The sequence below is a fragment of the Peromyscus leucopus genome, chromosome 8b, assembly GCF_004664715.2.
Source record: "Peromyscus leucopus breed LL Stock chromosome 8b, UCI_PerLeu_2.1, whole genome shotgun sequence".
Taxonomy (NCBI): domain Eukaryota; kingdom Metazoa; phylum Chordata; class Mammalia; order Rodentia; family Cricetidae; genus Peromyscus; species Peromyscus leucopus.
The window spans coordinates 89,083,167-89,107,543 of record NC_051086.1 but is presented as its reverse complement, the minus strand read 5'-3'; the positions used below and the strand labels follow the sequence as shown (position 1 = coordinate 89,107,543).

Sequence of the window (24,377 nt, the reverse complement as noted above, 5' to 3'; positions counted from 1 at the left end):
TGTCCTGGATCTATCTCCCCCTGTAGACCAGGCTGGCCTTGAACTCACAAAGATCTGCCTGGCTCTGCCTCCCAAGTGCTGGGATTAAAGGCGTGCGCCACCGGCGCCACCCCAGATAGTTCACAAAGTTTTAACGTGCGCGCGGGTGCGCGCGCACGCACGCATGCGCACACACACACACACACACACAACACACACACACACACACAGTTGTACCTATGGACGCCTTGATTAACAACCACCAGTGATAATAATCTGATGAGATTTTTTTTTTATGGAGCTGAGATTAATTTCTTGTTCTTTTCTTTCCTTTTTCTTTTTGTCTTCTTTTTTAAACGGAAATGTCCTTGTTTATTCCCCGAGTAACACTGGCACCTTTGGTAGGTGATGGCACAAAGCATTAGTCACAGCTCCTGGTGACGCTAGGGTAAACGAATCCATGACAGTGGCACTGTATAACCCTGCATGTAGCACATGCAACTAGGCAGACCGTGCTCAGCACCTGACAAAGGAATGCGTTTACTGGCCCAAGCTTTCTATCATAAGCGCAGCTTCCCCTTCTACTTAGGACAGGAATTTTACTGTGGAATGGCCAGGAGCCTCATACATTTGGTTACTATGTCTCTTGGTCACATCCGAAAGTCATGCCGAGTGACAGACTTGTTTGCCATCTAGGTTTGGTCAAATACACCCTATGACACCCACAAGACAATGAAATCACCTAACAATGCATTTCTCAGAATGTGTCCTCATGGTGTATGACACATGACTGTGTGTGCATACATAAAACCTTAGTGCATTTGTAACAGTTTAACTGAGTCTATAATAAAGCATCACAATTTAAAAGCCACAAAATAAATGAAAGTACATTTGATATTTTATTTCATTTTTGCAGCACCTGGGATTGAACCCAAGGCTTCCTAGAGGCTAAGCAGGGGCTCTGCTGCTCAGACACATTCTAGATTTTTCTGTTTTTTTTTTTTTTTTAATTTTGAGATGAGTCTTGATAAGTTTTCCAAGTTACCCTCCAATTTTCAATCCTCTTGCCTCAGTCTCCCAAAGTACTAAGACTGTGAGTTCCAACCTGCTGGACTTACATAAATGTGATTAAAGAAATCTTTTTTCTTTAATTGAGAAGCCGAGGCAGGGTCTTTTGTTTTGTTTTGGGACAGGGTCTTACTATGTAGCCTTAGCTCTGTAAACCAGGCTGGCCTTGAACTCACAGAGATCTGTCTACCTCTGTCTCCCGAGTGCTGGGATCAAAGGCATGTGCCACACCTGCCCAAGTCTTACTAGGGTTCAAATGAACCTCCTACCTCAGTCTCCAGAATGTAGCAGATACAAGCATGTGATACTGTGGCTGATTTAAAAAAAAAATCTATAAGATGGGATTTGATCTCCAGCACTGAAAAAAAATTAAAGTTGAAAATTTATGTAACTAAAGGTAACAAATGGTGCCTGGAGAGATGGCTCAGCAGTGAAGAGCTGTGTCATTCTTCCAAGGATCCAGGTTGAGTTCCCAGCACCCACACTGAGCAACTCACACCTGCCTGTAACTCCAGTTTCAGGGCCTCTGATGCCCTCTTCTGACCTCTGCTGGCATCTGCATGCACATGGTGCACATAAACACACAGGCACACACATATACACATACATTTTTAAATCTAGGGGGGGGAAGTAACAAATGCTAGTGAGATATGGGGAAAGCAGAATTCGCCTGCAGCATGCAAGATGTGAGATGTAAACAGTACAGTCAGTATGCAAATCAGTGTGTGTTCCCCCAAAAGCTATACATAGAACTACATATGCTGCAGCCATCTCACCATGGACATATATTCAAAGAAATTGAAGTCAGTATGTTAAGAAGACATCTGCACTACCACGGTCATTGTAGCTCTGTTCACAAGAGCCAACATACAGAAGCAGCCTAGCTGTCCATCAGTGGATGAACGAAGAAGACTAAACACAATGGAATACTATGTGGCCACAACAGAGTGAAATTCTACACAAGCGCAGGAACGTAACTGGAGGACACTATGTTAAGTGAAATAAACCAGGCATGGGACGACTAATAGTGTGTGTTCCCACTTCAAAGTGGAACCTGAAGAGTTGGCTTTGAAGAAATAGAACACCAGAGAGTGGTTGCCAGAGCTTGGGAAGGGTGTGTGTGAGGGGCGTCAGGGAAGGGAAGGTTAGTGGGTCTAGAGACTCAGTTAGATGGAGGAATAACTTTCTGCACTCTAGAGCACCAAAGAGCGCCTATGCTTGACATGGAGTAGTTATACATTTAAAAATAGCCAGTAGAGAGGGTTTTGAATGTTCCCATGACAAAGAAATAATGAATGTCTGTGATGATCAATATGACTACACTAATCACAGTTTTTAAACATGTATGGAAATCTCACTGTGTGTGCTACAACTGTGTATGACTGCTATGTCAATAAAAAAAATAAAATTATAGGGGCTGGAGAGATGGCTCAGCTGTTAAGAACATTGACTGCTCCTCCAGAGGTCCTGGGTTCAATTTCCAGCACCTACAAGGTGGCTCACAACTGTCTGTAACTCCAGTTCCAGGGGATCTGATGCCCTCACACAGACAAATATATACATAAAATAAAACAAATATTATTTTAAAGTTGGTGGTAGTGGCACATGCCTTCAATACCAGCACTAAGGAAGCAGAGGCAGGGGGTTCTCAGGTTTGAGGCCAGCCTGACATGTATAGTAAGTTCCAGGACAACCAGGGCTACACAGAGAAACTGTGTTTTGGGGGAAATTATTTTTTTTTAAAAAACCCTGCATACATATTTCCATTAAAGAAATCAAGGCTACTAATGGAGGGAAGGGCTGGTCAATGCAATCACAACTTAAACAAAAAATGAGAACTCTTAAGGAGAGTTAGATCAAGTGAGGAGTTGTTAAAAGGACTTGAAAACACAACGTTGTACTCACCGAATGAAAAGATACTCACCACCAGATTCAAATTTGCTCAAGTTCAAGAATCAATAGATTCTCTCCAGGGTCATAGCACAGCACAAAGGGGTAGGAGTAAGAGGGAAAAGATAAACCAGTGGACCCACTCAGGAGCGCTAACTCTCAAGTGAGAGGAAACAAGGGGAAAGAAATACACACACTAAGAGTGTCCCGTGCTGGTGGGGTCCGAGTCTGCTGCCCAATACACTAAGAGTGTCCTGTGTTGGTGGGGTCCAGTCTGCTCCCCAATACACTAAGAGTGTCCTGTGCTGACGGGGTCCAGTCTGCTCCCCAATACACTAAGAGTGTCCTGTGCTGACGGGGTCCAGTCTGCTCCCAATACACTAAGAGTGTCCTGTGTTGGTGGGGTCCAGTCTGCTCCCCAATACACTAAGAGTGTCCTGTGCTGACGGGGTCCACAGTCTGCTCCCCACTACACCAAGAGTGTCCTGTGCTGGCGGGGTCCAGCCTGCTCCCCACTACACCAAGAGTGTCCCGTGCTGGCGGGGTCCGAGCGCTACCCAGCAGGTTCATAAGCGTCAAGACAGGATGTAGAGCTCTCATTTGCTTAGGGATACAAGGATAGAGGCAGAGCCATTGATGAAATGGAAAATATGACAGCAAAAAAGGGAAGCCAATTACAGCCCCCTCCGAGGGGGAAGACAGGCTAACCGGGAAGTGCACAATGGGGCAATAGAATCCAGACTCAGCAAAAGCCAGCAGAGGGAATCAGCTGCTAAACAAAAGCTGAGCAGAATGAAAGTTCCTGCTAACAGACAAGCAGTTGGCCTGGGTTTCTTTTAGTTTTTGAGATGAGTTCTCAGTAAGTGATTCTCCCGCTTCAGCTTCCCAAATGCTGGCATGACAGGTGTGTGCTATCCCCCAGTTCATACTAAATTTCAGAAGTGGAATTTTTACAAATCCAGGGCAAATGAATACTTTCCTAATAAAATGTCAAATAGCCAAAATTAACTAGGGAACTAGCAAAGGAACAAAAACTGGAATAGACTTATTATTGATAATGATGGGGAATGCTGCCATAGGAAAGTGCCCTGATCTGGAAGGTTCCATGGGAAGAAATTACAGAATCCTTTAGGACTATCTGTGACATCACTTTCTTCCTTTAGGAGGCCTTCTGAGATGTTTCCTGCCAATCCCATCACTGGAGAGAGGCAGCTTCCAAAGTGCCTTCTGTGGCACCTTGGGGACACGTTTGCCACACGTCTCCCAATGGTACGTTTGTCGGCCTGTCTTGCCTCCTGGACAGTAAGCTACCTGCAGCCAGGGCTTTCCTTTCATTACCCTCCTGATGTGCAGCACAGTACCCGCCATTTCTGACTGACTGAGAGCCGCAGGAGCTGCCTTTCCCTATCAGCTCCTCAACTGCCTGGCCGCAAACTCCCAACAGGGAAGCCAGGAGAAGCAGACACACGAAGAGGACCCTGAAACTGGCAGAAATAGACTGCAATTTGCCCGTTACCCTAACATTTAAAAGGAGGTCAAATAGTTTTACAGGGGAGGGCATAGTAATTCGCACATTCAAACAGGCTGGGGAATGTTCCTGCCTCGGGATGAGGAAGAGGGAGGCCGGGGTCCAGGATTAGATAGAGACCTATATGTCTCACAGGAGACACCTCCAGCCGGGAACAAAAGATGCAGGATCGGGACCCCCAAGAGCCTGCAGATGAGTGAGTGGAAAGGCCGCAGATCTGGGAATCCCCTCCACACACAGTCCTTCCTCAATTTAGAAACAGAGCTTCCCCAATTTAACCAAGCATTCTTATGCTCCAGAGCCACAGGCCTAGCTCTTCCAGCTCCCCCAGACACCAACCAAAGGCCATTGTCCTCTTGCTCACCAGCCTAGACCCTCTTCTGGCATGGAGCCCGGTGCACATTCCCAACTACCAGCTACTATGACCACGGGCCTTCCCGTACCTCAAGACCTGGCACTGATCACCTGTCTAGCTGACATTCGGCATTGAGGACTGTCCCCTCCCACTCCTGAACAGAGGGCAGGGGGAAAAAAAGTCCAGGGTTCAGATGGGAGGGGCAGGAATGGGCTGCTCCTGGGATCCAGTTTGAAGGCTAGGGGCTGAAGGGAACCAGAGACCAAGTGTGAGCAAGAATTCAGCCCCCTAGGATCTAGAGGACACAGGCTAGCCCCCCAGCTTGCAGGGGTGAGGGCAGTAAGGAGGAGCATTCTGAGTAAGGTAAGTAAGCTGGGAGCGGGGAAAGGAGGACCTGGTCTCCCTGCTCTCCCCCCAAGCCAGAGCCTAGGTCCTGGGACTCCTGGGTCAGCAGGGAGGAAAAGACCAGGGCAGGTATAAAGAAGCCAGCTGAGGCACCCTGGGCAGTCTTCCAAGCTAGGGATCCTGAGAGCTGTTGGGAGACTGGGGTTGGGGGACTGGGGGGGACGGGACCGAACTGGGACTTCTCACTGGATCTCCTTAATTTGGCCTCCACTCCCCGCTTTTACTGATCACAAGCTTTTCAGAGCACATGGTTGGCTGGGTCTGTCCCTGAGACATTCGTCCCAGGAAGTGTACAGGGTGGGGGAGGATCAGGCGGGGAATCCAGGAGGGAGGCAAGTGAGAAAACTGTCGGGTCCCTTTCTCCCTCGGGACTCCCAATACCCAGGAGGGATCACTCACAGTTCCTGAGGGCTGAGGTGGGGGGAAATGAGGGCCCAGGGGGCTCCTTTCCGTTCAGGCTGGGTCCGAGCTCAGGAGCAGAGCCTCCCGGCTGTTTGCATAAGTTCCCAGCAAGGTCTGTAACCTGTCCTGCCAGTGGCCAATGCCCAGGCACAGGGGCGGGCCCTAGTCCATCTGCACCCTGGGCCTTCCCACCTCCAAGGCTAGGGCAGGCATTTTGACCACACCCCGAAATCTACTAGCTAGGGAGGCCAGAGGCCACAGGGGGAGGGCAGAACTGGGGATTGAACACTGCGTCTTAAACACTCTAGGCAGGAACTGTACACTCCAGCTCTGATTTTACCCTTTATTTTGAAAGAGTTCAACTAAGTGCACCAGACTGGCTTTGCGTTCACTCTGTAGGCCAAGGATCCTTGAAAATGGGATCCTACTTTCTGAGCCCCCTGAGTAGTTGGGATTACAGACGTGGCCCCAGAGGCCACTTTGTCCCTTGGCTTCCTGTGTGGCACTAACCCTGTCAGGAGCGCTGGCTGTGGCCTCCTGACTAATCCCCCCGCTGTAACCTGGATGTCAGCAGTGACATTTGGGAGGACTGCAGGGCTGTGGAATTATGCTCAGAACGAAGTGGGTTTGCTTGTCTCCTCTTCGCACTGTTCTGGCCCAGAGGGACAAGGCTAGCCGCCTCTGAAGGCCAGCTCCCTGAGACTAAACTTGGTGGCTAGGGTGGGGTTTGGAGTCAGGAGACCTGGGTCTGATTTGAACACACTTCCTCTATGATGCTCTTTGTTTTGGGGGGCAAAAGGGTGTCCCGTGCTGCCTTCTGAGTTGCTAGGCACTGAGCTGTGTGTGTGCAGGCCTCTGAGTGAGAGGACACAGGACTGTTAGCCCCTGGGGGCGGTGTCCAGCTCTGTGATCAGCACACACCAAGTGTAGCATGTGGTACTTGCGTGAGCTGTGAACAGAAAATGCTGCATGTGGTACGAGCTCGCGTCTTCTCTGGGTATGCCTGCTGAGTGGCCCGCCCGAAGGACGGAGCTGATAGGCGACAGGCCCATCTGATGCCTTTCACCTACAACACCTCGTGGTTTACACCTTTGCTCCGGTTTCCAGTCACTCCCTCCTTCCAGGGATCCTAACTAACCATTCCCCTCCTGCCTCATCCCCCATCCCTCCTCCCAGCCTCATCCACTGACTCAGACTTTGGGATGCCTTGATGATTCCACCCTCTCACTCTGACCATGGCGTATCTCCCTCTTCTCTACCAAACTGTTGCCAGCTGCCTACCCTCTCCATCCACACCCTTCAGCCCCCGCCTTCTGGCGGCCATGTCGGATAATGTCCTATGGCCTCTGTCTAACTTGAACTTCTGCCCATTCACCTTGACTTCTAGGCTTCTTCTGCTTTTCCTCTTTGGTCCCTTTGTTTCCTCCTGAGTTCCTCTTTCCCCCCTTTTGTCAACTATATTCAGGTGCACCCCATGTTTTTCTCTACCCCATGCCTCCTGCAAGGCCTCTGTAAACAGTGCCACATCTGCCCACCAGTGTGAATGGGAAGCTGGGACTGAGCCGCCCAACTGCTCTTCCCTGGCCCCAGACTCCATTATCACCATGTGTTACAGCCCTGAGCACAGGAGTTCTTCTCAAACCCGTTCCCTTCCAAGAGCTGCAGGATAAAGTCCAAATTCCCACAAAGCCCTGCCTGATGGTGGATACCACAGCCAGAGCAAACTGGGTTAGGGCAGAACTCCGAAACCTCCATGCAGGTCTGTCCACACCTCTCCTCAGCCCAGCTCCGTACAGCCTGAGCAATGTGGGACAGGAGTACCTAGTGTCTACTATCCGTGTCACATCCCAGACAGGTCACCTCCCAGGGCTGTTTGTGTGCTAGCGTCATCCCTAGGTTTGAAGGCTCCCTGGGGGCACTTGGGAGGCATCTAATCAATTCATGCTTAATGAACAAGCTAGAGTAAGCGAATCGATGTGGGGGATCATGGCCGAGGGCTCGGAGGAGGTATGGGTGAGGATGGAGAGTATGAGTGAGTTGGAGTATGAGTAGGGTGTGTGTGTGTGTGTGTGTGTGTGTGTGTGTGTGTGTATGTATGTATGTATGTATCTATGTCCTCTGGAAAACTGCCAGGCTCACCTTTCAGGAAATTCTTTCCCACGATGTTTGGGACAAGGAAGGGCAGGGGTGGGGTTTCCTTCCCAAGGGAGAACAAACTCGCCATCCCCGAAGTTTGCTGGGGTATCAGGGAGAGCCACAGCAGACAGTGTGCTATTGCTATACTTAGCACACAGAAGCAGAACGGGCCACGGATGCTGAGTACTCTGTTGAAGCCACAGAGTTAATTAGAGCCAGCAGCAGCCTTTCTGACCAGCATCCAGGTCTCTGGCAGACTTCCTGGTTCCTTCTGTGTATCAGACCACCTTCAACTGTGTCCCCAAACTACTACTCACAACCAGGAACCTGCTGGGAGCTGGAGGAAGGATGGGGAAAGGTCAGGGATCCTGGTAGTTGGGGAGATTTCTCAGGAGATTCTGGCATCTGGGAGATTCTCTTTCTCCTTGGTCCCAGAGAGCCTGGATAGCCACCCTTGGACAAACTTGCATAGTGCTGGTTCATGGGTGAAGAGCGATGAGCAATCCCATGGCCAGAATTCAGCACACCTGGCCATTTCCTACAGCCAGGAACTCATGGGGGCAGTAGACATATTCCCAACATTAGTAGGACCCATAATCTGGAAAGATCCGTGAGTTCTCTAGAGGGAGGGAGCCTGCTAAAGGGCGCCAGAAAACCAACCACAGGCGCCTGGGTTGGCTGATAAGCAGGACGACCATGGATCGGCTGCAGACACTTAAGCCGGTTGAGTGTTGTTCTCCACAGTGGCCACAAGGAGGAGGGATGATCCGCGGAAACCTGAGCGCAGAGGCTCAGAGCTGCAGCCAACGCCGAGCCAGCAGGACCCTAGCGGCTTCCCCTGCACCGGCTCCTGCCAAGCGCTTCCACGCCTCGCTGCGTTTAAGGTTCACAACAACTTTATTCCTGGGGTATTGTTTACATACGAGGACACCGAGCCCGTCAGCAGCTGGCAAGTGACCCAGCAGAGTCAAATTCGGGTTTCAGTAGCCTCAGAACCTGAACTCTGCCTCAAGGACAAGCCGCAAGGCCACGTAGTTGGCCTATGGGGTCGCACCTCCTGGGTGAGGGCACCTGGGACTCAGTGCCCGAGAGAGGAAGTGAGTTGTGGATAATGCCACAGCGAATGGCAGATGTCAACCCGTTGGGGGTATCCCTTCCTCCTCCCGCAGGCCATCCCTCCCTAAAGGGTTCTAAAGTTAAAGATTACAGGGCCGAGCAAGAGAATTCTGAGGTTGTAAGTGTTTAAAAACGTGCTGTTTCCGCTGTTTGAGATCCGAAAGAGAGTAGACCTCACTGCAACTGAACTTGAAAAAAAGCCCATTAAGAGTTTTTGTTTTGTTTTAAAGGAACCGAAATATTGGAAGCGGCCCCCAAGGGAAGCAGATGCTCGACTTTCACATCCACCAACTAAAATCTCATCTGACCCGAAAGAAGAGTGAGAGTTCACAGCTCCAAACCGCTCCTTACAGAGCAGGTGGCAGTTTAGGAACGTTATTCGGTGCATGGACCTGTCACAGGTTAGTTAATGTCCCAGCAGGGTTTGGGGCAGCACTCTACAGCCATGTTCATTTGCATTTTTGCACGAAAACATGAATATTCACGATGCGTGAGAAGAAGGGGCACACAACGACCTCAGTTAAGAAATCATTTGGGCTCTGCGCGACTGTGACCTCCCTCCCGTCCCCTCGCTCGCGGCGACCTACCTGCTTGGGTCTCTCCTCCCGCGGAGGGCAGCGCACGTCCGGGATGGCCTCGTAGACGTTCTCCGAGTCGCTGCGCGCCAGGGGCCGCGGGCAAACCCAGGAGCCCGCCACGCTGGAGGCCTTGAAGTGGCCCGCGCTGCCCAGGAGGCCGGCAGGGGGCGCGGTGCCGCGGCGCGCCAAGTCGTCCAGGGACTGCGCCGGTCGCACCGGCGCTGCGGGCCGCACGTACAGGCAGGCGGGCCCTCCCGGCGCCAGGCTGCTGCGCTGGCCTCCGGCGCGCTGTCGCGCAGGGCCACACAGGGAGCTGGCGCGGCCCCGGGGCTCGGTGGAGGAGCCATCGGCACCCACCGGGGTGCTCACGAAGCGGTAGTCGTAGGCTAGAGGTTCCGGGACTGCGGGGCGCGGCTGCGGCACGGAAGGCTGCGGGGCCGGGGCCGGGTCGCCGAGTGCGGGCAGCTCGCGCACGTACTGCGCGGGGAGGTAGAAGGGGCGACCCCCCGGCTCGCGCCGCACGTGCCACCAGTGCTCGGTGCTGCGGCGCAGCAGTCGGTAACGCTCGTTGGGCTGGATGGCGATTCGGCGCCCGTCTTTGCCGGTGTACTCGAAGGGGTGCTCCACCAGCACGTACACATCCCCTTCGACGTCCGCCGCCATCGCGGCCACCGCGTTTTCCTGCGGGCAACGAGAAGAGGAGCCGCCGAAGTCAGGACCGCGCAGCCTGGAAGAGCACCGCGCCTGGGGCTCAAAGACAAGGGTTCGAGTCCCTCTCCTGCTCTTGCCCAGTGCATTCGGGCTTCAGTTTTTCCATCTCTGAAGTGGGGACTTGGATAAAATCATCTCTTAGGCTCCCATTCTTAAGTCTCCATTCTGTGCCGTTGATTGTGAGATATGTGTCTCGCTGCGATCCCTAGGTGAGGAAATTGAGGATGATTAGGAACTCAACTTTACTCTCCGGGAAACCTTGGCTCAAGGACCTGCGGGGACTGCAAGGTAGATAGCACATTTGCCTGATGGTTGGCTGAGCCTCGCTTTCCGGGTCGGCGAATTGGGAATTAAGGCCCCGGTCCCGCCGCTCCTCCGCCCCCGTCCCGCCCCACCCTGACGCCTCCAGCTTCAGGGAATCGGTGGAAAGCCCTTAATGCTCCCTCCCTTTAGGAGTATGCGCTCCGGGCAGGCGAGGTTAGCTTTGGGGCGCAGGCTCTGGGGCAGCCCCCAAGTTGTTCCTCCTTAGGGGTGTCCCTGCCTTTCTTAGTCCAGGGACTTTGACGTAGGGGCTTGGACAGCTCAGGCTGGAGAACCGGTTCTCTGGGTTTCTCTTTCCTTTCGCAGTGGCTTCGCTGCACACGTGAACTAGGAGTCCGGCCCGCCCAGCCCGGCCCGGCCCGCCCCCTGCACTCCAGCTCCCAAGGCGGCCTCTAGCAGAAGAGGCTTCCTGTGTGCGCACCTGCGTAGGGATCCCCTACACTGCCTGCGCGCCCGGGAGAGTAGCTCCTAGAGGATGCATTGCGATAGTGTCACCAGGGTCCCCTAAAGTTTTTTGGAATGATCATTATAACGCCCCCCCCCCATGCCTGTTCAGTCTGGTTGGTGCCTGGTGTAGAGGGGAGAGGAACGATCCCAACTGTGTGCCTTCAACAAAGTGAGGCCGATGGCCTACTCCGGAAGTACTGGTCACTCTAAAACCCTACGCTGACCACTCCGTTTTCTGCCCTACAAGGTGGCCTGGGGACCAGCAGTAGGGAGTTTGCCTTCTTGTTTTCAAGAATCCTTGATGGGGAAGGGGTGTAAACTGAGTCACTGAGTACCCTGAGCTTGGGAGGCGGTATCACGGCAGATTAGAGCTAGGCGGGCAAATCCTGGGGTTGTGGACACTCGGGTACGCCCCCTTCCCCAGGATCCCACCTACGCACTCACGTTAGCTGGGAGGGTCTCAGGCTGCCCATGGGCTGGATGGGCGGGGCTGGCGGAGGGTTGCTGATGAGGTCTCTACCATCTCTGAGGGCGGGACTTCCAGGGACTGAGACCGAAGGAACCACGCCGAACAGCTGACACAGAGAGGAGAGGCGGAGACCCACACTCAGTAGGGCTGTCCCCAGTCCACAATACAGCTTGTCTAGGAAGGTGAGGAGGAGGAGCCATAATGCCTGTGCCAGGGGCCCTTGGGAGATGTGAGAGACTGGGTTTTCAAAGGGGAAAAAAGGCATGAGGGAGGACTGCGTGGAAGGGGTGCTGACGGGTAGTTAGCGAGAGGAGCTTAAGGGTCCTGCTTCTCCCTCTCCATCCCGGAGGGATTTGCTGCCCTCGAGGCCCTGCATTTTGCGGGTGCGATGCTCTGGGAATGCCCGGCTGGAGATGGTTGTCTCGTCCCGGCATGCACATTCTGAGCGAGGCTATTTGCACCCTGAATCACGAACTGCGAGCCCTTTGCAGCCAGATTGAGAGCACTACCCATTCCTGGCGCACCTCCGCCCTCTCAGGGCGCAGCCCGCCCGGGCCTGGAAAAACTAGAGTCCCCTTGCATGGACACTCACAGGAGCGCAGTGTCTCGGGTTGTGTGGCAAGGGGACCCGTGCCTCAGATCCTTCCTTTATCCGGGGAGAGGAAGAGAAGGGGAGGGATGCGAGAGCGGGGAGGATCCCTGGAAGCAAGAATGCACCCTCAGCCGGTAGGTCTCCTGCATCTTTTGCCCCGGTCGCCCCTCGCCACGGCGTCTAAATCAGCCTAAATCAGCACTGGGGGACTTGGGCTGATTCCCATCTCGCCCTCAGACAGAAGGCAGCCCCACATCTAACGCTCCTCCCCGGGGATCGGGCCTCCAGGCCCTCCTCCAGGCTCGCGCTGCTCTTGCCCCAGTGCAGCAAAAAGGGCAAGCGGTGCGCAGGGCTCCAGGGTGGGGACGGCCACCTGGGGCACCTTTCCCGCTCTCCCACCATCCTCCCCAGCACCACCCCTCCCTCAGTCCAGCTCGACCCGGGCACCTCAGAACTTTCGCCTGCTGGCCTAGCTTCCACTTGTCCCGGCAGACGCGCGTGGGGTCCGCGTCCGGCGCTGCCTGCTCCACGGCCCTGCTCCCGCGGTGCCCTGTTTCCTGTTCAACAATATAACCGGCGGAGAGCGCTCGGCAGAACTTCCTCCCAGGCTGGGGCTGGGCTGTGCTTGCAAGAGACAATCCCCGGTGTCCTGGCTTCCTGTCCCCTCTGGGCCGGGCCAGCGCTCCAGGAGCAGAGACGCCACCCTTCCCCCTCCTTCCCCGGGATCCTGGGCCACACCTGGCTGTCTCCGGGGAGGAGGCAGTGGCAGGGACTGGATGGAGATCTGCGGGGGAGGTAGTTTCTCTCAACTTCTGACCAGATTACACTCCCACTGACCCTCATCGTTGTAGGGGGGAGAGTCACCGTCCAGTACTCTGCAGGCAGCTCGAGTGTAGTTCCAGGGTCCTTGCTCTTGAGAACCACCTGCCTCCTGGGAAAGCAGCCTTACCACTCTGAGCTGTGCCTGTGAACATTTCTGACAAGGGCAAGCCCCAGTACCAGAATACTTATTCTCTGTGGTCTCCTAGAAAGTGTGGGGTCCAACTAGATCTCCATCCAGGAGCTGCATAAGGCTCCTGAGCAGAGACACGGGAACCCTCACACCAGGCCTATGTCCCTCCAAGGCTGAAGGTTCGGCTGGACACACCCACCCCCGTATTTTCTTGAACTTCCATTCCATGTCTTTGACTTTGTTAGTCTTGTCCACTAATGAGTCCACATTGTGCTGGGTATCTTAGGATCCACCAGAGAAGGCACATGGCACAAGAAGAGGCTGAATGAACTCTCTCCCTCCACCTACCTTGTCCTTCCCTAACTGCCCTAGTCACCTGGCCAGCTGGCTAGGACCTTGTCTCAGGTACAGCAGCCAGATGCCCAACTCTGCCACAAGCTGGCCTTTAGATATGGAGTACTGCTTTATTGGGTCTCGATTCCTCCCTAAATCTCACAGGGAAGTTTAAATGAGGTACACTAAACACAATGATGGTAAGCACATATACTTTATTATTTGTTACTTTCATTATAGGAGGCACTTTCTGGGGATGAGAACTCGTCTTCCCACCCACCCCGTTCTGGTCAGGAGAGGAAGGGGAAACTGTCCCCAGAGGCACTGTGCCGGAGGAGGAGGAAAGACTGAGACAAAGATGGAGCAGCATCAGCTCCTCTCCTGGGCCTGCCTCCCCCACCCTCCAAATCCAGCTCCTCTTCTCTCTCTAGGTCCCTGGAGAAGCTGGCTCATAGACAGCCAAGGAGCACCCCACTCACTGGCTGAAGGTTCTCGAGGTCAGGAAATGTAGCCTTGGATGTTGTCTTTTTCTGTCCCATTTTCCTGCAACCTGGTTTCCCTAGGCCTTAGTCTGTTTCCTTCTTTTGTTCTTACGGGCAGTAGGGGGCTTCTCCTGGAACCTCGGGGAAGGGCAGCAGACAGGCCTCTTGAGCCCTTACTCCATGAGTCCAGGAGCCAGGGCTTGCCCTTCTTGCCTGCCCTCTCTGAGCTCCTTTCCTCACCCAGATTCCTGAGCTTTCACAGGTTAGTTGTGTGTGTGTGTGTGTGTGTGTGTGTGTGTGTGTGTGGTGTGTGTGATCTGTGTTCAGGCATTTAAGGTGGAAGAGAGCTTCAGCAGTTACAGCTGAGTGGTGTAAACCTGAAAGGCTCCCACCTCCACCCAAATTCTGTAACTTACCTCTTCTCCCCTGCCGCTTTGGCTGGCAATGGACCCTGCAATCCCCAGTGCCTAGGATTAAGGGGAGTGGGTCGGATGGTTGGTGTGTCCCCAGCAGCCGCAGGATTGAGATTCAGAAGCCAGACTTTGGTTAGAAAGACCAGCTCTTTACTGCAAAATCAGCCGAACAGCACAGAAGCAGTGCCTTCTCTACATTGCCAAGGCCCACTTGTCAGAATATTGCATAAAATCACATCTCTTAAATAGTGTGGGCACCGCCGAGGTTCACGTGAGCTCTTCTGGTGGCGGGGTAAGTGACTCATTTGAGCACATCAGCAGCTTAGGAAAGGGTGAGGGCCAGCTCTAACGTGTACAGTCCAGGCAGTGGAAGGGATCCAGCTGCCTCAGGCAGGTTCTGGAATACTCTCATGTAACAAGCCCAAGGAGACAGACTCCTGCCCATTCAGGATCCAAAGCAAAGAGGCTCTGTCATTTTGGGGGAACTGTTAATGCTGGCTGTGGAGTGCAGATATGGATACACTGCGTGGTTCTGGAAGCTTTGGTTTCCCAACCTCTGGAGAGCGCCGTCTTCCATAATAGGGACTTAGGAACTGTGTGGCAGCCTCTGCTCCCTGCCTACAGCCTCCTCTGCTATTGCACAATTCTTCAAGCTTCAGGAGGTGACTCAGCTCATTCACCTCAGGGAGGGTGGGAAACCTCTGCTCTAGACATGACAGGCACATTTCCAGGGAGGCCCTCCATTCCACCTGCAGCCTCCACCTTTAAGTTGAGTACTCTGGGATAGCCAGAAGGGTTGCGGGGTCCAGGAGAGGTGGGGATAGCACAGTACATACCTATTCCCCAAAATGCCTCAAGGCTATGAACATCACCTCAAGAACAATCGGTGATGCCATACCAGCCCCAAGAGCCTCTTAGGGGCAACCCTGCTCCTAGGAAGCTCACTAGTGTCCTACTGGGTGCAAACTGAAGCTTTATGATCTCATGGCTTTGTGAGACTAGGGCTGATGAAGTTTCTGCAGGGCAGCTTCTGAGCACATCCCTCTCTCTCTCTGTAGCCAAAGGATGGCACCTATTCTCCACAGTTGGACCTTGGAGCCTCTCTGGTGTCTAGCCTATTCTACCCTGGCAGGGGTTGGCACTACCACATTCAGGACTAAGGAGGTCATGGGGATGAGGTGGGCAAGATCATGGTCTTCCTGAACAAGGAAGGCTCAAAGTGCTGACAGTGCTGGTGTTGGTCATCCCCCTGCTCCTGCTGTGCTGTGCTCCCAGGCCAGAAAGGAGCCAGGGGGTCTGCCAGAGGACGGGACACTTTCCAGGTGAGAGCACGAAGAGGGGAGGGAAGGTGGACGCTGAAACTGAGTAGCCCTGCAACGATGGGCCATTGGCACATAACACTTGCACTCTTGGTAGAAAGTACCAAAAAGGGCAAAGGAAAGGCACCCAGTCCAGAGGCCTGTCCACCCAGTCCACAGAGGCCTGTCCACCCAGTCCCATGCCTGTCTCTGGGTTGGGGCTGCTCTTGCCCATCTGCTTGGGTGAAGGGTTGCATTTCTTAGGTGACTTGGGTAGGGTCAAGAATAAAAAAATATTTTCTGTTTAAATATGAAGGGGAGGGGGAACCCACCTTAAAAAACTAGACCTTTTCTTCAGGAATGTGAGTTGAAAGTACTCACCAAGCCTCATTCCACAGTGTATGAACAGCCCTAATGGAGGTGCATGACAGCTAGATAAGCCAGGCCTGATGACAGGCCCTGGGCAGAGGCACCTGGTGGGTGCCCACCTCCTGGAGCAGAAGGGTACTGAGGGGCCAGGGGGCATCACTGGGACTTCCTGGGCCTTCTCTGGAGGTGAGAGCTCTGGGCACACCTGAGAGTCTTCCTTACAGGGAGACAGAGAAGCCTAGGCTGACGACAAACCCAGCTGGATGGCCTTGGAAGGTCAGGACAGCAGGGTTAGCTGACCATGTTCTTCTGTTCCTGGTACTTGCGCCGGCGGGCACAGCGGGGACAGCCCTTCCTCACCACAGCCTGGCAGCTCTGATGGAAGACAGTTCTGCATTCAGCACACCTGAGAAGAGAGCATCAGATGCTGCTACTGCAGTCATCTAGACGTGCCTGGGGCCAGGCTGGCCAGGGCCTCGGACAGACCCCAGAGAAGCTGTGCTCTGTGTGCAGCCCACACTCACGTGTGCTGCCCTCCAGTTCTCTTGGAAAGCACTTCAGACACTGAACCCATAAGTGACCCCGTGACCACTGATATTCTGTGCCCTCCTTCATTCTTTCCAAGTGCTGCTTGAGGGTTTATGTGACTTCTTGCCTATCTTTAGAGCAGTTTAAACAGCCCCGGCCCATGCAGGGTTGACACTGGCTGGTTTATCCACTGAAGGTGAGTGGATGATCCCTCTAGCTCAGCCTTCCACTCCTACTTGGGGTAAGGGAAGACTGGGGAATATACCCCTGTTCAGGGGCTTCTAATGATGTGCAGTAATGCAATCACCACTTACTGCAGCTGGGGGCATGGTAGGCACCAGCTACCAGGTACCCACTTGGCTAAGCCTCAGGCTAGCGCTCAAGGGCTAGGGATAGACTGTCAACCCCTTGACCATCTGTAGACTGAGCTCAAAGACATCCCACTTCATGAGGCAGCAGCCATCTACTCTCTAAGGTAATGGAAGGGGTGGCTGTGAGCCCAGGCAGCTCTGGGCAGTCACAGTATCCTGGGCACCGGCAGAGCAGAGTGGATGTTCGGCATGTCCCTGCATAAGAGGATGAGGGTTACCAGGGACGCCGGGTCAGACTGTGGTTGTAGGGTAGCTGGCCATGTTACTCCTCGTACCTGACTGTGGTGTCAAACTCAAAGGGAAAGATGATGTCGTGGTGGTGGCAGATCTGGCAGATGAAGCCTCGCTGGGTGCACAGGTCACAGTGGTAGACGTGCTGGGAGGCGAACTCAATCAGGGCTTTGAGGAATCCTTCATACACCCCCTCTGCAATCTGCAGGAGCAAGTGGAGACCAGTCTTAGGTGGTTCCACTGCCACAGCACCTGCCTCAGAACTTCCCTGTTTCCACTGCTCTTCTGTGGGCAAGGAGAACTCCCTGCATCAGCCTGCACCTGAGGTCACTGGGGTATGGGACCTACAGATGGATCCCAGGCTACTCTGTCACCCTTGGGAGGCTGGAGCCTTTGGTTAGTCCAGGAGGTGGGGTCAATGACTGCTCAGGAGGAGAGGACAAAGGGAGCCATTCTGAGGGGTGGACTGTTGAAGATTGCTGCCTGGCCTGAGTTAACCACAGGTGCCCCTTCTGCTATTTCTTTTTTCTTTAATTTATTTAAAAATTTCACTGGAGTGCACTGGAGTAAAGGTGTCAGATTCCCCTGGAAGTGGAGTTACAGACATGTGTGAGCCTCCATGTGGGTGCTGGGAATTGAACCCGGGTCCTCTGGAAGAGCAGTCGGTGGGTGCTCTTGACCATTAAGCTATCTCTCCAGCCCCCGCCCCCCCCTCTGCTATTTCTCTGAGATTTCTTCAGGATTAAGAACCTTCTAGTGAGTCCAGGATTTAGGGGTGGGGAGTACGGCATGCTCACCTGCTGGAGGTCAGCAACACTGAATTTGTGAGGAGACTCCAAGAGATAATTCCTGTGGCTTAGCCTGCAAAGACAATACAAGCACTTCCTCAGAAGGGCGGGCTTCCAAGGTTAGACCTCCAGTTCCTTGTTTTCTTCTCCTCAGCCCTGCCTACCAGCCAGCAACACAGGTCTGGGTTACCAGGCAGGCCAAGAGCACAAATCAGTCTGCCTGACTCCCACCTGAGTGCATTAGTTAGCCCCTGTAATCTGGGGCAAGTTAAGTGACCTCTGAACCTCAGGCATCCTTCCGGGAGACATGGAATTGTTTGGAGGATTAACTAATTTACTGAATCTATCTGGTACACTGTAAACACGTGACTACCGAGCGATGAGGATGATGTATGCTGACACTTGGTACCCGGAACTGGGCTAAGCACCTAGTCTTTGTAGTAATCCTGTGAAGCCGGTCTGATTTTAACTCCCATTTTGAGAAGACAGGAAGCACAGGTTCAATGACTTGCCTGAGGTCACAGAGTTGAGAATCAGAGCTTGAGCACAAGAGTCTGGCCCGTACCTACCCCTCCACTGAGTCTGTGCACCACTGTAACAGTTTTGAGGACCCCCCGCCCCCCGTCATGTTCAAGTATCTGGTTTCCCTGACTCTGAGAGGAACTGATTCATACTCCAGGCAAAGCAGATCCTACTTCAGGTTGAGGAGCAAAAGATGAAGGCAGGACAGCAGCCCTGCTCAGGTTCCTAACAGTGGTGGGGACCCCAGCTCACATCCTGAGGGAGGGAGAGAGAACATCTGCAGATGTGTGTGGGTACTGGAGTGGAAGGTATGCCAAGCTGGGGAAGTGAGGTCCTATCTGGGTACTCGGGACATCTAGAACAGGACAGTGCCAGGCCCCTGGGAGACTGGCCACGCCCTAGCCAATGGCCTCAGTTCTGATCCACGGGGAGTCCAATCTAGGGCTAGGATGGTGAATTCTACACAGCCGAGCAGGCTACACCGAACCCTGGGGCCGAGGACTCCAGTTTGCCTCAGTGAGCCTCCAGCTTGTGTGAACAGGAACTGTCATTTACAGTCAGGAAAACAGAGGGGTACAAAGACTGGCCCTGAGTTGGCAGGAAGGGTGGGGTTGATCTGGGGGAGATTATCCCTGTCATCTTCCCTTTGTCCAGTCCTAGGAGCCAGGAGGTCCAGGGCCTTCCTTGGGAGTCACTGTACCTTTGCCTGTCACTCCCAGTGTGGCCGGCAACTGATTTTCCTGTAAGGTTTGGTCAAGGGCAGATACAGAGATGGACACAGCTGGTCCTGGGCCTCAGTTTCCCTCCCTACAGAATAAGAAGACCCCTCTCAGTGCTCTGGAGCAAAGTTAACCGGCTGAGGAAGGAGGCAGGGACCCTGCCAGGGCCAGGTGATGGGGGAGCCTTTCATGGGTGGCCAGGGATTTTGCCTGTTTCATATAAGTCCCACCCTTCGTCTGGCCACTAACTTCCTGGGAGCTTCCTAGCCTCCTGGCCCTTCTAGCTCCTGCCCAGGCTGGCTTGGGTACCCTTCCTGAGGACACATACACTGCGGACCCAGCCATCTGCCTGCCTGTCTATGGCTGGTTACGGCCAGACACTGAGGCTCTCATGTGGTCCTAACCACAACTCAGGAAGGCCATATAACCAAGACCAATGGTCCACACCTTACGGATGGGTAAACAGGCTTAGAGCACCAAAGATACTTCCTGGAGCCATATAGTGGTCCAGGTCAGGCAGGGGCTGCTCCTATAGTCTCCCTTGCTCTTTGCTTCCTCTAAAAGGGAACTTCCAGGGGGAAAGAATGCTTGCTGCACAGAAATTTGGACCTGAGTTAGGACTCCCAGTACCCATGTAAAATGCTGGGGTGTGGCTGCAACCCCAGTGTTGTGGGGGGCAAAGAAAGGAAGACCACTGAGACTCACTGGCCAGCCAGTCTAACCAAAAAAAATGGCAAGCTCCAGGTTCAGTGAAAGACTGTCCCCAGTGAACAAGACAAAGAGCCATGGAGCAGGACAGAACTTTGGCCTCTGCATTCACGTACACGGGTGTATGCAGCCTCCCTTCCCCCATGCGCACATATACCATATGTGCACACATACAAATACATTTTTAAAATAAAACAGGACTTTCACAAGCCTGGCCTGCTCTCTAACAGCAGGGCTGAGCCAAGGTGGGACAGGGAGTCAAGAAGATGGAGACAGAGACAGGCTGCCTGAGCGCCTGGCAGAGGCTGTTGGGAACAAGTCAGCAGGTAAGGTGAGTGAGCCAGGCTGCAGTCACCCATCCACCCAGCCCTTCAGAGAGGGCAGTGAGACTTTTCTCCTACCCAGAGATTTTGCCCCTGGGCAGGTGTACACATTCTTTGGAGCCCCGGCCCCTGGAATCCCTGGGAGCAGAAAATGGGTCAACTTCATGGAAAAAGGGAGACCCAGGTACTGGGCTGATCTTAGGTGCAGAGCCCCCCAAAAGGCTGTCTGTTCTTCTAGGCCCTGTGGAAGGAGGTAAAGCTCTGGGGGGTTAATTGGCTGTTCTGGGCAGAAAAGGGCCAGTGTTCCCCTCTGCCCTACCCAATAGTCAGGAGATCATCACTGGACACACCTATCCCCAAGGCACAGTGCAGGTAGGCCTCTGGGAGAACTGAAGTATGTCTGGGCCTGAGGAGACATGCTCAGACAGTGCTCTCTGGCTGGCCCCTAGGGAAGCAAGGCTAGGGAAGGACAGCCTGTAGGCACCTCTGGTCTCCAGACATCTAGCAAAGCAGACACAAAGTCCATATCGGGCAGTGCACCTCGCTCTTCTCCAAGGCCCAAAGAGAGTGCAGCCCCTCAAAAGTCACACCTTTGGCCATGAGTTGGGGCCTGAGGTTTATAAGGCAGTCACAGAGAGACCTTATAAGACTATCCTGAAGTCCAAGGTCACCTCCCATTTCTTGAGCACTAGAAGATCTAGGCTCTGAGTAACAAGGGGCTTCTAGAGGGGTCTCCCGAGAGTGTTGCCAACTGTACACGCTGCAGATGATCTAGAGGAAAGCTGCCAAAGACGACAGCAAGCAGCCAAGGGATGAGGCGGGCTGGCATCCTTCTCCATTCTGCCCTTTACTGCTCTGCCCATCCTGTCCTCCTCCATGAGCTTTCCATGCATGGTGCTTTCTTCATGGCCCATGTGTGTCTCTCCTCAGCCAACCCTCTTCTTCTCCTCCTTCCCTCTGTAACTTCTTTTGCTTTTTAGGTCTATTCAGAAGTCCCTCCCTCCAGAAGTCTTTCTGATGTATCTTCCCGACCTTCAGGTCAGATGTGTCTCTCTGTACATCTGGAGCATCCTTCCTCTCGTCCTCCCTTTGGCCCTGGTTGGAGGTGCTGCTGGCTCCCCTGCTTCCCGCCAGAGCAGTGGCTTCTTGAAGGGAGGCCCTCCGTCTGCTTTACTCAGCACAGTATTCACCTACTTCTCCAGGCACTTGGAACAGTTGTTCTCAATAAACATTTGTTAAACGAATGAATGAACGTATGAACAAAACCACACACCACCCTCAAAGGATACAGTGATTTAGCCCAGAGGGAAGTTCCAGCTCAGCTCTGGCATCTCCCAGGGACACACTGCCCAGGCTTTGGCTGGTGTGTGTGCACACAGGTGCATGTGCACATGAAGAGCACTCACCTTTTGCTTCAACTCCTTCAGGGCACCACTTCTGCACAGGCCCAGGTAGTCCCCCAGAAGCTTCAGCTGTTCCCGGCTCCTGCCAATGAGGTGCATGCGCTCCACATGCTCATACAGAGAGGCGTTCACCAGCTGCAGGTTGATAAGGGGCTGGGCCCGGATCTGTGCCAGGAACTTCAGGGCCTGCCGGCAGACCTGGAAAAATCCAGGGAAGACTTTGCCTGCTTAGCCAAGGCTTCCAGCTGGATGCTGTGTTACCTAGTTCAAACCTGCCTGCAGCCTGTCCCCACGGAATGGTACTTTCTTCAAGTTACAGACCAGGAAAGAAGGTCAGAGAATTGAGGCCACTTAACCAAGGTCACGCAGCTCAGAAAACAGTCTAGTCAATATCTGACACCAGTCTGACTCCAATCCTGTTGTTGACTCTGACCATGCTGAGACAAGGGAGGTGCCCTCCCCACAGCCCTCACAGACTCTCCACACTTTCCTGTCCTCCCAGCCCCCCTTTCCTGCCTACAGGAAACATGCTGTCCTCTGGGCCCTAACTCAGGAACCAGGTGACTCCGCTGCCATCAAGCTCCAGCTACAGGAAGCTACAGAGCAGACAGAGCTCCATGACATTCCTAAGTGCCCTCAGCTCTTGCCACTACTTGAGGATAGTCTTACTGGGTCTCAACTGCCTGTGCTCCACACTTTATATTCTCTCATCTTCAGATCCATCCCTGGGGAGAGGTAGCAGTGCCCATTTCACAGATGGTAAAACAGCCCAGAGAAGCTAAAGTGGCTCCTCCCACTTGCCTGTGGATGGCAGAGGCCAGCAGGCATGGGCTCTCACACAGGGCTGCCATAAACTCTGTTTCCTGTGGCCAAGAGCTAAGGTTTGCTGGAGGAAAATCGAAGCATACTTCATGACATTATTTTGAGTTTACACTAAAAGACATAAGCTTTGGCACAGGGCCTGACAGGCTGCATGCATATCCTCAGTAAATGAAATCTGCTGCCGCTGCCACAGTGTCAGAGCCCGAGGGGCAGGGCATGAATAATGGGATCCTCAGGAGAGCGCCCACATACTCGGGGCTGGAGGGACCCTGATCCTATCTCCCAACTGTCAGCAGCTATCATCTCCCCCAACAATAGATAACTGTATTTCCCATGTGCCAGAGCCCCGAGCTAACAGCCCCTAGTCTAGGCAAAGCCCAGTGGCAAACCCTGGTGACTGGGGTCAAATTGCTACCTTCCAGACTGAGCCCAGCTCTTCCCACAACTCAGTCTCTGTCCCTAGGCAAGGTTCCTCGGAAACAACATCCAGCAATATGTGCTAAACACTGCCTAGCCATGCACACGGGGCTTCACGCTCCCCACAGGCTGTTTGTATCCCACGGGCATGGAAGAGACAGGCCACAGCAGAACCCTGGTTCTGGGCTGGTGTTCTGCCAGGATGCCAGCTGGATCTCAGCACAAGTGGGTCAGCCAGCGCAGGAGCAGCAAACAATGAAGTCCCCAATCCTTGGGCCAACTACTCTGTTTTGAATTTTCCCAAGCCAGTGACTGCTGAGGGAGAACTGGCTGTTTCCTGGTCCCAGAGGCATCTGGAACAGGACTGCAATGTCCCCAGTGAGGGAAAAGATGAGGCACAGAGATTCCAGCAGTGAATGGGGCGCTCCACAGAAGTACTAGGCTGAGTGCTCTTTTACTGTTGCGGGCTCATGTGCATCTCTGAATTTTAAGGTTTACATTCCTCTTTGCAGTTGAATAGTCGATACTGAGGGCAAAGGGTGGAGACAAGGTAAACAACAGAAGGCCAAAACAAAGCCAGTGTTGGGGTTTCTCCTCACCACAGGAGTGAAACTGACTCAGAGTCACCATCCCTGTATGGTGGGACACATCCAAAACCAAGACTGCAGCCCACAGGCTCTGACAGAAGCAAACAGCTCCTTCCTTGGGTTTCTAGGTCCATGCCCTTGGGAGAAAGCCAAGTCTGTTCTGAAGAAAGACCCTGGTAAGTGGCCCTAGGGATGGAAGTGTAACAGCTTGTGAGGAAAGAAAGGCACTGTTGACAGGCACTATGAGACTCTCACAAGCAAGTAAGCAATCTCCTCCAGAAGTATACATGATAAAGGTACCTAAGGGCCATCCAAGAGGGCTCAGCAGGTAAAGGGGTCTGCAGCCAAGCCTGATGAGCCAGTTCAATCCCCAGGACACACATGGTGGGAAGAGAGAACAGACTAGTGTTTGCACATACCGAACACACACACACACACACACACACACACACACACACACACACAGAGTAATAAAAAAAAGTACCCAAGATATAATATTAAATAAACAAAATGTGCTAAAGCAAGGTGAGTCCAGATAGTTATGTAAACAAATACACAGAAAAGGATATGTCTCAAAATACTTTAAAAATTAGCATGGCCATTTTACAGTCGAAAACACCGATGCTCAGAGGTTAAAAACTCTGAATGGTGGTTATCCTCAACGATAACAGCTAATTTTGACCTGTCTTTTTGGGCTTCTCTAAGTTGTAGGGGTGAAGTAATAACCATCCGCATGACCTAGAAAAATGCTTTCTCTTCCCTGCAGTGACGTGCAGTTGGCCTGGCCCCAGAGGAGCAGCGGAAGCAGAGCTGACTAAGGGGTGCAGCCTGCTGGCTCGCCCTCTAGCCACTACCCACCCATCTGTATGTCAGTCCGTCCATCCACCAGCGTAGGAAATCTACTCTCCTAACTCTCCACTGACCAACCTCACTACCAGTGTTTTAAACAACTCTGTTGCTAGCTGAGCTTCAGGGAACTGTCCTGAGGAACTGTCCTGAGGTGGCCACTGGGGACCAAGGCAGAGTTTTACAAAGCCCTGTTCATGGGCTGCGGACAGACACCAAGCTTTCTGTCCCACATCTCAGGGCCTGAAACGGTGACTCTGGCTTTCCT

General features: G+C 53.3%; 2 protein-coding genes and 1 long non-coding RNA gene across 5 annotated transcripts in view; 1 reads left to right on the top strand and 2 right to left on the bottom strand.

The window, feature by feature from the left end:
- The window catches only part of Arhgap27 (Rho GTPase activating protein 27), a 29,008-nt gene extending 15,936 nt beyond the window's left edge, over positions 1–13,072 (bottom strand). Inside the window, exons 1-3 of the mRNA XM_028882658.2 lie at positions 12,445–13,072; positions 11,381–11,511; positions 9,467–10,373 (exon numbers count right to left, since the gene is read on the bottom strand). Coding sequence (XP_028738491.1) covers positions 9,467–10,120 — 654 coding nt within the window. The 5' untranslated portion in view covers positions 10,121–10,373; positions 11,381–11,511; positions 12,445–13,072. The remainder of the gene's footprint in view (positions 1–9,466; positions 10,374–11,380; positions 11,512–12,444) is intronic.
- Positions 4,402–9,470, top strand: LOC119086967. The gene is made up of 3 exons (XR_005090388.1): positions 4,402–5,183; positions 8,508–8,647; positions 9,110–9,470. It is a non-coding gene; the product is annotated as an uncharacterized LOC119086967 (long non-coding RNA).
- A 1,233-nt stretch (positions 13,073–14,305) lies between the features above and the next one.
- The window catches only part of Plekhm1 (pleckstrin homology and RUN domain containing M1), a 50,688-nt gene continuing 40,616 nt past the window's right edge, over positions 14,306–24,377 (bottom strand). For 2 of the 3 annotated variants that reach the window (XR_005090387.1, XR_005090386.1), the window contains 4 exons: positions 21,441–21,635; positions 17,772–17,835; positions 17,019–17,176; positions 14,306–16,250 (listed from right to left, as the gene is read on the bottom strand). Coding sequence is in view for 1 of the 3 variants with exons in the window: in XM_028882657.2 (XP_028738490.1) it covers positions 16,136–16,250; positions 17,019–17,176; positions 17,772–17,855; positions 21,441–21,635 (552 nt within the window). In the remaining 2 variants the exon portion in view is untranslated. Of the gene's footprint in view, positions 16,251–17,018; positions 17,177–17,771; positions 17,856–21,440; positions 21,636–24,377 lie in introns of all 3 variants that reach the window. The other variant, XM_028882657.2, reaches the window with a different exon arrangement.